Source organism: Periplaneta americana, chromosome 11 (genome assembly GCF_040183065.1).
Source record: "Periplaneta americana isolate PAMFEO1 chromosome 11, P.americana_PAMFEO1_priV1, whole genome shotgun sequence".
Classification (NCBI taxonomy): domain Eukaryota; kingdom Metazoa; phylum Arthropoda; class Insecta; order Blattodea; family Blattidae; genus Periplaneta; species Periplaneta americana.
Window position 1 is genome coordinate 124438898 of NC_091127.1, and position 12984 is coordinate 124451881.

The 12984-nt window shown below is 34.5% G+C and overlaps 1 protein-coding gene across 1 annotated transcript in view; it reads right to left on the bottom strand.

The window, feature by feature from the left end:
- The window catches only part of LOC138708547 (platelet binding protein GspB-like), a 68137-nt gene that overhangs the window by 14463 nt on the left and 40690 nt on the right, over window positions 1-12984 (bottom strand). Inside the window, exon 4 of the mRNA XM_069838663.1 lies at window positions 5426-5584. Coding sequence (XP_069694764.1) covers window positions 5426-5584 — 159 coding nt within the window. The remainder of the gene's footprint in view (window positions 1-5425; window positions 5585-12984) is intronic.

Here is a 12984-nt window from a genome sequence, read left to right on the forward strand (position 1 = left end):
ACAGTTATCCTTAAAAAGAATGAGACGATTCTTGGTCGTCGGAAGTTAAAGTTCTACAGCGCGGTTCACTCGATATCGACGTAACGATACATAACATGAGAAATAGTACAAGAATTGTTACAAGGACCACAACAAGGACAAGGACCAGAATAAGGATCACGAAGAAGACTGCCATTTAAGGCCAGGATTTCACAACATAGCTCGAATCACAAAATATCAGTGCTTCTCTGTACCGAATGGCAAATGCCTGCTAAGGGATCTACATTCTGGACTGCTGCTGTCACTGTCTTGTCTCGGTAGCTCATATAGTAGCGTGTTGGTTCCGCTGTATAACCGAAACGTCTCGTGTTCGATCCCGGGTTAAACTTTTTTTTATTGAAGTGTAATTAATTTGTTCAGAGTTCCTCGACTGTCTAATTTGTCGAAAAATATGGAATAATTTATGCGCAATTTCTGGGTTTTACAAGTTGGCTGAACCTCGTCAAAAAAAATAAAACTTACTTGGAAGTTAAAAGTATTCTTCTTCAAACAAAAATCATAAGAAACAAAAAGAGACCTGTTAACTTAAAATCTTGTCCACATGCCATCAGCTTCTATTACAGATCTAAGTCGATCCTCATGGATGTCACGAGATTGTGAAATAAGTTCTGATCCCCGGCGAGATCTTCCCAGGTGTCAACAACTTGATCCCATAATTCGTCTCGATTTCGAGGGCGTCGATGGGCATAGGGACTATCCTTCTCTTTTTCAATTCCACCCATAAATTTTCGATGACATTCAAATCAGGTGACTTCGGAGGCCAATTAATGATTTCGATCTCGGGTCTCCTTTGAAACCATCTTTGAATGCTTGCAGCATAGTGCACGGGATGGCTATCCTGCTGGAAGAGCAATGCTCCTTCGGGAAAACGTTCTCGGGCTGAGGGAAGGAATATATTTTCCAGGATGTGCTCGTAAGTTCCCGCATTAAACCGGCCATAGATGCTTCTATAACGCCAGGTCCATCGTAAGACATCCACCCCCAACACGATATGCTAAAGCGCCCCGATCTTTCACGTCGGTGCACATAGCGCTGGTCATGTCGGAGACCATCCTCACGATAGACACGGACAGGACCTTCGTAATCACTCGAGATGGTTGTTTCGTCGGAGAAAATTACATTTCTCCAATCGAAATCCACTCGATTGGTAGCGAAGGCAAGACGGTCGACAGCTTGTGCTTCCCCCAATATTTCCATTTGCGCAGCCCTCCGGCTCCTAATACCGCGGTTCCTCAACCTGCTGATCACAGTCTGTGAAGAGCCGGGAAAGTTAGATACTGCTCTTATTTCGTTAGCAGTCAGAAAGGGGTCCTGTCGAACTGTCTCGAATAAGAGAGCATCCTCTTTCAATGAAGAAATCCGCGGACGCCCAGGAATAGGGCGATTTTCGACCTCCCCTAAATTTTGGTAACGATAACCCACCTCGCGGCTGTACTTCCAGGAACACCGACCAAACGGCCAGCAGATCTAGCCCCATATCCAGCCTCAACTAGAGCTATAACTCGCTGTCTCATGTCACGTCGGTTCGCCATTACGATGAGAAATGAGGGATGACGATAATACTTTAGTGTAGACAATGACTATTTAACATGATATAGAATTATTGAAATAACAGGTATCTTGCATAGTAAGAGTTAATAAATCAACCCTAAATTAAATATCTAAATAACAGGATATAACAGGAAGTCCAATTGTTGCGAAACTAATCAAATTAAATCTAAGCTGAAGTAGCACAGCCATTGATAAATGTTTTGTACACAGAATTAGACTGAATTCCTATTCGACAGAACCTATAATAAATGGCTTGTCTGAACATGATAAACAAATCCTAAGTGTTTCCAATGTCACTGAACAATTTCAAAATATTAATTTAAAAACTAAGAAAGGATCGTAAATGTTGTATCTAATGATTATTTACATTTATGTCTACAAAATGAATCTTGGAAAAACGTATATGATACTGGTACTACTGATATTAAGAGTTAATGTATTGCATTTTTCACTTAATTTCATAATCACTTCAGTGGATTTTCTCCACTCAATGTTGTGAAAAAATTCAAAAGTAAAAACATGTAGATAACGCAGGGACTTCAAAATCTCATGTATTAAAAAGAAGAACCTATATGTAATGAGTTGCAATGTAATGATCCTCATGTTCTTAAATACTGCAAGAAGTACAGTGTAATTTATCAAAAATTATGAAAGAGGGAAATAGAATATATTTGAATAGGAAAGTACAAAATTCAGATAATGCAATTAAATCTATTCGGAATATTATTAAATTTAAACTTGTAGATATCCTAAGAAAGAAAATATTTTTTCAATAAAACCAATGATTATAAATTAGAGGATCCCAAATCTATTGCAAATTCTTTTAACGTATTACAGTATATAGTACAGAAATATTATTGACAACTTAAACATTCAAGATTTTGCAAAAGATACTGCAATTGGTTACTTAACAGATGCATTTAATAATTAGTATTAATATATGTAATTAGTCGATAACTGCAGCAGTGCTTTTTCATTCAATCATAACATGAATAAAATTGAATGCATACTAAATTAAACACTATTGCAAACACGTAGATAACATAGTTAAAATTAACTGAAGGTGTGAGAATGAAATAATCTAAAGCCATACTTTTAACAAAAATTGTTTTGTGCGAGTGCATTTCTTACACATATGGGAAAGCTATTAATAAAATATTGTAATAATTACTCAACAAATTACATAGCCTAAGGACTCTAAACCTTTGTAAAAGTTTGTCTATTATTATATATATTTTTATAATTTCATTTTAATTGTTAGTTTTTAATATATATGCATTTACATTGTATATGTGTGTATAAATGCATTCATTAGATTAACGTTTATAATATTATAACTTGTAATTTTGTATTGTTTGCGATCATTAACACTTAATCTCAGGACTTTGTAAAACTCTATTTCAACGTTACTTAGCTATTTCAACGTTATTTAGACAAAAAAAATCGTTGCATAGACTAAGAATCGAACTCGCACTCTTCTATACAACACGCAGAAGTCTTACCGTCTGAGCTATTGAAGCGACATGAAAGCTTTCCTTTCTGTGTGGAGTGTCGATCTAGTCATGAAGGTCCATTGTCGATTTAACTATACGATTTATGTATATATTTATCTTTCATTTACGTAATATTATCATATTTTTTTTGCAGTTTTCGAAGTGAATTTCGGAACGATGCTAGTAACAAACCAAATAGTCTGAATTTAAGTAACTCAATATTCGTTATCTTGTGTATCAGTGCTCTGGTCTCCGATCATGCGCAGTGTCTTACATCTGAGACTTAGGAATATTCAATCGTCTCATCCTTTTTCAGGGAAACTGTACGTAATTCCCATTGTAATGGGAATGAGAACTTCAATACTATGTATTCTAATTTCAACATTTTTTTTAATGCGATATGAAATGATTAGTTGTAATGATAAATAATTATCCAAAGAGATTCTATCGCGACTATCTTGCAGGTCGCTTGACTGAAGCCTCTAGAATAGTTGTGTATGTGAAAGTGCTGCTTAATGGTAAGGAAATACAGTAAAATAAGACGCACTACAATAGGCAAGTGGTGGAACACCCGTGACACCAGCAAGACGACTGGCCTTCACATTACATAATATTTACAAGATATTTTATATTTACGGTCTAATTGAAGACACCAGTGCATAAAGAGGGTAGCTACAAACCTAAAGAAGCCTGCTTCAGCTGGTGCAATAACGACGCACCTTCTAATGAAGACTTAGATATTTACTCTGCGTCTCTACCACTCAAGTAACCAAAGTTCCTTCAAATGAAAGAATTAGCAACAACATACGTATCATCCAATTGTGTTCTAAGTGCCAGTGAGTAGAATATTCTCATCATTTTGATGAGAGTTTCACAGACATATAGGTCTAATAATATTGTTAAGTAATAAAAATAAACAGAACTATAAAAACTTCTGAAAATTTATTTTTTCTATTATGTAATTATATTTATATTATTTTGAAGGTTTTAGGCATAAAAACTTGAAAAATAACTTTTCATGATGCAAACTGGAGGCAGTACCATCAGTTTTAGTACAGATTATTACAATAACAGAATTATGTAGGGTGAAGTTGCCTATTTCTGTGATATCCCTAATCCCGTGATACTTTTTTAAAATTGAATGTCAGTCAAAGCTTTGTCATTCGACCATAGCGACAGACAACTGTCCCGAAAGAGTGCATCTTTCGCCTAATTTTGAGACATCGGTGAACTTCGTAGCAAGATACCTAATCTTGTGACATACAATGAAAGAAACTTATCACGGACTTAGGAATATCACGGAATTAGGCAACTTTACCCTACATGGAAAAGTTGAAAAAAAAATTGAGAATGATTCGTTTTTGCTGAACTACCTCATATCAGTTCAAAAAATTTGTGTAAAATAATACATCCCTTCACTTATTCAGTTTTGTTATTTCTTCTGAAAAGTTCTGTAAAATGTAGTTGGACTCATCTTACACCAGTATCTTCAATTGGTGTAGAGTATATGTATATGGTATACAAATATGATGCTGTACCACATGATAAATGATATATGCTGTATGATATCATGATATCATATGCATGATATATGAAGAGTTCACTGCAAGAATGATGGATGTCATTTGGAATACATTTTTCAGGAGAAGCAATTGAAAGTTTGAAATGCTTAGCGCTCAAAGCTTAACTGAGATTTTCCGATCATTATGGACAATTACTATCAGTGTTAATGCCATATAACTCTCTATGTACATTCTATATGTCTTAAGCTATACATTGGCAGTCTTGGTTCATTTTCGACAAGAAACTGACATCCATCATTCTTGCAGTGGACTCTTCATATGATTTACGGTAGCCTATATATGATATGATTTGATGTGACATATAGATTTATAAGATATATGTGACAAGAGATATATGATGTGATATATGATATATGATATGTTATGTTATGCTATGCTATGCTATGCTATGTTATGCTATGCTATGCTATGTTATGTTATGTTTTATGTTATGTTATGTTTTATGTTATGTTATGTTTTGTTATGTTTTATGTTATGTTATGTTTTATGTTATGTTATGTTTTATGTTATGTAATGTTTTATGTTATGTGTTATGTTATGTTATGTTATGTTATGTTATGTTATGTTATGTTATGTTATGTTATGTTATGTTATGTGTGGTGTGGTATGGTGTGATAATATATTAATATGATGTCATATGGCATACAAAATGATGCTGTATGACATGATATATAAAGTCATATGATATGATATGATATAAATCTGTTGGATTCATAGAAACGTTGATGTCCCTGTCTTCAAACAAAGTTTTTAACTTACGTAGTTTAACATTATCGTCGTTTGCAAAGGCGAGGAACTCCACTCGTCTGAAGGAGAATGTTATATTTCCGCCCTGTACTTCAACACCTCCGCTGCACACGAACTCTGCTCCGACGTCAGTTTTGAGTATGTCATTTTTCTCAATCGTGTACTCCTTCCCTGCAAATATAAGATTAAGACGTGTTTTTTTTGTGACTACTATAAGAAAAAAGAAGTTAATTATTCATTTCGTTACTTTTACGTCTATTTATGCATGCTTTATACAGAAGAATACAGAACAGAACTTTCATTCCGTAATAATGTAGAGTTGTGTTGTTATTGAATATTAGAAATGTGTTGGAAAAGGTATAATGCATTTCATAAACTCATTGTTGTCGATGATCCAGTATTTTTACAATTTTCGTCTTCAGTTTTCATTCCAACACTGTCTTGAGTGTATGAACTACTAAAGACAGTGCTGTATTTTTAAGTACGATATAAATTCTGGGAATAATGGAACCCACAACTTCCCAGTATAAGCAATGTTTGTCCACACCTGTGGAGTAACGGTCAGCGCGTCTGGCCGCGAAACCAGGTGGCCCGGGTTCGATTCCCGGTCGGGGCAAGTTACCTGGTTGAGATTTTTTCCGGGGTTTTCCCTCAACCCAAGATGAGCAAATGCTGGGTAACTTTCGGTGCTAGACCCCGGACTCATTTCACCGGCATTATCACCTTCATCTCATTCAGACGCTAAATAACCTAAGCCGTTGATAAAGCGTCGTAAAATAACCTACTAAAATAAAATATAAGCAATGTGACGCAGAGGAAATTGAGAGTGAAGAATAGAGAGAAACGAAAATGAAATTTTATGAGCTATGGCCGTGATTATATTATCATGTGAATCATAATTTAAATCCCAACAACGAAAATACATTACTCAAATTAGAATAAGAAACATGGTTTTAAGAGCTGTTAAAGAATGTTAAAAACAGATAAATATCAAATAAATAAGAAACGAACCACGTTTTACATTAACAGAATAATAATAATAATAATAATAATAATAATAATAATAATAATAATAATACAAAACTATAGAAAGCCTATGTTGGTTGATTCCTTTGTTGGTAATTATTCAAATGTGGTGATTTATACCTTCCTGGATTCTGGTAGTCTCATTGCTTTTATGATAGGATGATAAACGAAATATTACGACTAATTTCCATTTCAATTTGATTGATAGGTCTTTCCCCTCTGCTCACACTCTCTACTATTAGTAAAGGGGAAAATTCTGCTGTCCAGCTCACAAACGTTCGACTAATTGACTTTCAACATAGTGACAAATTTTATTATCGAAGGTGTTTACCAGTAATCTATATTTCAAAAGTCTTTACTAAGCGTTTATATTTCATTTTATTCGTATTTATATCAACTGGCACATTAAAAAGCTACTGAGAGCGGAAGATAAATATTTTCTCCACCGCTAGTTGCTACTCTACAATATACACAAAGGAACAATCTGCACTGTGTCACTCCCCCCTGACTTCATAATATAAACTAAAATTCCTTAACTTAATTATTAGTTGATAATATTGTAAGAACGACACTTAAATATACTCGAACATATAATCGTCAAACATCTCTGTCACTGTATTTTATATTCACTGATGTACTTTATTTAATATTTTATTTTCTTGTGTGTACAGCTTGGGGGTGCAGGTGTAAGAGGTAACAGCTACCGGTCTGTCACTGACGGACTCAGGGTAAGTAGAAGGGGAAAGAAATGCCTTCGCATCCTCTCAACTTGTATGAAATGTCGTTTAGTAGGCCTGCAGGTATCGCAGATCTTTTTGGCTCCTGAAATTTTAAAATGTTAAATGTTATATTTTATTTAACGACTCTCGCAACTGCCGAGGTTATATCAGCGTTAATGATTGTTCGAATGATTACAAGATTCGTGTTGCAAGAGATGAGACATTTGAAGAAATTAAAGTTTGTTTTAAAGCTTTCCTGCCATTTTTTGGTATGAGATCCATTGCCTACACACAATTAAATCTTTTGTGGCGTCCACAGGACAGTCTTCAATTTTGATGAATGGGGTAAACATTAAAACAGAAAAAGCCAAGCAAGAAAGATATCCTTTGGGTCACTAATTCTCTTTTTCTCGACTTCTATCGCGACCTCAATATCCTCTTAAAGTCATAGGGTAGCCAAGGCATTTGCTAACTGAACCTTTCTTTCTCTTGGGATCTCCCTACTTCAGATATTCATCTTGTATCGGTGGTATTTCCTTTTACATCTATAATCATGCAACACTGATAATAATTCGGTTACAATGTCACAGCTGTAGATTTTACAGCTACGTGCAGTTTTATTCTAAGGAGAGCAAGGTCTTATGTAAATTATCTGTTCTCTAGGAAAAGGTTACTGCAAAGGAAAACACTTTCAAACTGTGAACACGGAAGTGTAGTAAATTACAAAAATTTTGCTATTAACTACTGTCAATAAATAAAAATACCTAGCCAGAATGAAAGGCTATAACGTCATATATTTGTCTAATTTTTATATTTCATCAATCATAACTTCTATAATTTCTACAGTTATTGCCATAATGTTTATCTACAGATTTAAAACCTACCTATATCGATAACCGGCTGTCTCGAAAGCTTTAGGGTTTGAGGCCGAGAATTAAGGCTGGTTCACAATGAACCGGGAACGGAAACTACAACGAGAACGAGAACGGAAAGAAATTAAAATAAATGTATTTAAATATGAGTATTTACAATAGTAATTGTAAATGCTAACATTTAAATACATTTAATTTAACAATATTTCCGTTCTCGTTCTCGTCGTATTTTCCGTTTCCCGGTTATTGTGAACCAGTCTTTAGCTATTCCGTCGCCGGTGTGCCGGAATTTTGTCGGCAGGACAAACTAAGTCTACTGACATGAGTGAAATTTTAAATGTTAACCAAAGAAGCAAGTCACTATCCAACTGACCCGTCTCCATTCACCGTGACAGTAGAAGTACACTCAAAAATCATGCAAATAGACCTATAATGCCAATAAGTCACGAACACCAAAACTAACAAAACTTTACAGACTTTGCGTTTATTATTATTATTATTATTATTATTATTATTATTATTATTATTATTATTATTATTATTATTATTATTATTATTATTATTAGAAATTGTTACATTCTCACTACTGCTTTCATTGTAATTTGTTATTATGATCTCCATCCAATTCTCTATCATTGTGGCTTCTATGTATATAATCATTCTCACTAGGAGATGATAGGTCTGTCTTCCTCTGTAAATTTTAGAGATGATAGACTGATACAGATGATATTCTTTGCCTCTCGATCAGAGCATTTCTATTTTTTCCAGTGTTCTTACACTTGCATCCTAACTCTCTCAAAATAGCCCTTAAACTACTGCTCCCCACTGAATGATGGGTGATTTCGCGTACAATAGGTCCTTTGCCATCGACATTTCTTCCTTTGTGAACTTATTCATATTTCTTCAACTTCATGTTACTTTTCTTCGGGCAAAATCCTCTTCACGTTTGTTAGACACCTTGTTTGCCTCTGCTACTCTTTGTACCTTATTTTTGACTACTCCGCTTATTTCGTCATAAAATTGTATACATTGGAAACGATCTCTCTTGTCCATCTCTTTTTAGTAGACCTGCTATATTTTAGTTTAAAAAGTATCTGCGAATCTCGCCTGCAGATCGACTTTTTCTAAACAACTGAGTATACTTTGCCCATAGCCCGCTCCTATACAGTATTATTATTAGTAGACTTCGTTGAATTGCCACACGCAGCATGCCATCAGGTTGCCGATGTACGGTCTCGTAGTATAAGCAGTTAATGTTAAGAGTTGTGACCGGTTCAAATTAGAGCAGCTACAGCTAATGTATACCTATGTAAGCACTTGTTTTTGCAATACTGTGGTTGGAATAGTCAAAGCTTAACATTTGTTCAATGCACACAAGAATTCAATCAAACATACTAAAATGAGTGTGTTGCTCTTCCAAATAATTGCCCCTGGAATATCCTTACCCCTGCAGCTAGTCTTGACCCGTTGGGAAACGTCGTTGAATGCTGTTAATTATTATGCAGAACATTACGGCAAAATAATGGAGGTAATTGATGAATTGGACAGCACAGACAGTTCCGCTGTTGCAGCTGTAAAATCATTGCCTTCTGAACAGCTATTGGAAGATATTCTGTTCATTGATTCTAATTTTAAAATCGTGTCCAAAAGCATCATCCTGTTAGAATCGTCTAAACTACAACTCTCAGAAGCCCTTAATATAGTGGATAAAGTATCACGAATCGTTATCCAAAATAACAATTCATTAATTTCAGAAAAAGTGAAATGTAAGTCGAGAAACGTTATTGCTAAAAAATTCTGCCTATTCACAACTTCGTATTATAAATGGTGTACCATCAGGTCACGACAAGACGTCTGAAGTTGATGTACTAAAAAGTAGTGACTTCCCGTTCTTCAAATATGTGCGTATTACATCGTGTGATGTTGAGCGTACATTTTCCCAAAATAAAAACTGTTTAAGTGACCATCGGAGGAGGTTACTTTGCAGTCGCTCGAAATGTACGTAACTCTTCACTGCAATGCACATATTCAAGGGTAATGTGAGCATCTTACATTAAATTTTAAGAGTTAATATATCTCACTATAAAATAATTGTGTATTTACATGTTTAGACATTTCCTACTTCAATGATCATTCATTATATTTCTTGAATGCAGGATACAGGTTTTATTGTAACCGCAGTATACTGCTCAGTGTTTACATTAGAGGCATACTCCATCCTTTGCACACCCCCTTCTTATACAGTCTATACCGCGTGCGCAGTAAACCTTGCGATTCTCGTGGCAATTCCATGAAGTCTAATTATTATTAGTATGGGATCGGAGAGGGCTATGGTTGGACATTGTGCTACTGTTACATATTCTGTGGCACAGTGCATGAGGGTAAGCCACCAAAAGGGAACAGAGAGCTAGAACTTCAACTGACAAACGTACAACAGACACCTGCCGCTGACTTGAGAAACTGACAGTACAGGCAGTTTGATCCTTAACTAGTGCCTGATTCAGAACTAGTGATCTTACCCTATTCGAATACATTAGCAAAGTAGACCAGTCTAGAAGTCAAACAGAATTGGAAAATAGATTTCGCATATTCCGATTTCTCCTTTTGCAGATAGCAGTACATTAAAAGTTCTGCACTTAACTGGAAAAGCCTTTTCAATACTTTGCTTTAATAATAATAATAATAATAATAATAATAATAATAATAATAATAATAATGATTTATTTTAGCTGGCAGAGTTAAGGCCGTAAGGCCTTCTCTTCCACTCAACCAGCAAAAAGTGTATATACATATGCATGAACTTACAAAGAATTCAACAATTTGATTTAGATAAGAGTTACATTTATACAAAAGTTATTTACGAATTAAACAACAAAATACTATGAACTATTAAACACTGAAATAAACTGTGTAGCAGAATTAAACTAAAATACATAGAATGTTAATATATTTCAAATAATATTAGATAATAGAAAGAGATTATTACGAGACAATTAAAATACAGCACAATCAGGATGATGTCTAAAGAAAAAAGTAACAATGTAGTCAGTGATAGTTTAAATCAGTATGATTGGAGTGAAATGCTAATAAGGTTATCTTTTAAGCTGTTCTTAAAGGTGTTTATTGTCTTGCAGCCCCTAATACTTTGTGACAAGGAATTCCATTGACGCGAGGTGGATATTGTAAAAGATGATGAATAACAAGATGTTCTATGAAGAGGTATACTTAGCGTGCCACAGATAAGTGATCTGGTATTTACGTCGTGGTTAGAGTATAGATAAGAGAAACGAGACGAAAGGTAATTTGGTGTTGAAGTGTGCAGAATTCGAAAGAGTAAAGACAAAGAGTGTAAAGTTCTACGTTCTTTAAGTCGGAGCCACGAGAGACTTGCGAAGGAGAGGATGGTATTTTTTAAAACGTTTTTCCTATTTGGTGTAAAATATTATTTTTTGTATGTAGAGAGCTCATAGCTGTGGCAACTCAAATAAAAATATTTTGAAAAAACAATTATTTGGGGGCCCAAATTTGAAAAAAATTATACCCAATGCTGGATTATACTAAAACCGATATATCTAAACCGTTTTTAAAGATAGATTCAAACAGTTTTTGCAATGTATTTGCAAAAGCGTGTTCTACAAACTGTCTGTAACAGAATTTTGATATTAGTCCCTACGTTTGTAAAATAAACAATTAAAATTTAATAACAATTTTCTGATTTCCTTTCTTGCAAACAAACGGGCTTATTTTTAAAATGAAGTCAATTAACAAACTTCTGTTACAGAGAAAAGTTTCCTAATAGTCTAAAGAATGTGTGTTCTAAATTGCATGCATGTATCTTTAATAGTTCAGAAATTATATCCATTTTTGTCTGGCAATGTAGCAAAAAAAAAAATGAAGTTACTGGAAACCGATAAAAGCGGGCGTGTGATTTAAAAATCCATAGCGCAGGAAGTTTAAAAATGACGTCTCAACATCCGATAAGGGCAAAAATACACACAAAATGTTATGCAATGCATAACATATCAAAGGGTAGGTTATTTAATTTTTTTTTTTTCAAAATGTAATTTACCGGAAACAACAATAAAAGTGGGGAGTGATTTAAAAATCCATAACGCACGAAGTTTAGAAAAGGTGACTCAACATCCAATAAGAGCACAAATACCTACAAAATGTTATGCTACGCATTCCACACATATCACAGCGTATTTTAAAGATTTTTTTTTTTGAAAATTTACTCATTTTCACCAAAAAATACCATCCTCTTTCCTTAACCCACAAAAGTCATCTTACTTCCGACTGATAAAGAATAGTTTTATATAACGAACTTTTATCTCCACTACCCAGTAATAGTTTCAGAGTATTAGAAATGATCTTTACGTTATGTTTCGTGTCATTGTTGCACCATATACTACTATTTCGGCAATTCTTTTGATGGTATCCACTGGTTGCGAGATCTCTGATTATATCTGTGCCGGTGGGTGACCGGTAAATTTCAAACGGCTTATCTTAGTCAATCATTTAAAAGCATTGTGAACTTATCTCTTTACCTCCTACTATCTACCGCAAACGTGACGTTGCACAGAGGCAGAGATATAATCCGAGATCTATAATAGTAATATGCGTTACAAGAGCGGTATGTTGAAGTTTTCATGTTCGAGGAAAAGTTTGAAATAGCGAAACGTAGTTGAACTTTTTTAATTTCCGAGAATTGAAAGAAAACATACCGCTCGTGTATCGTACATTATTTTGTGCGAAGATCGTTTATTACATACCTGAAAGAGGAATTTCTAATTAGTTGCAATGAAATCTCCATCTTGGTTTCTGTTCAATGACGGCAAATTTGCAAAACAAAAATATCTATCTTCAACATTGTTGCTTTAAAATGTTTTCTGTGTTTACTATACTCCAGCAGGCCGTGATATACGTCTGTCTTCTCCCCCCCCAGTCTATGATG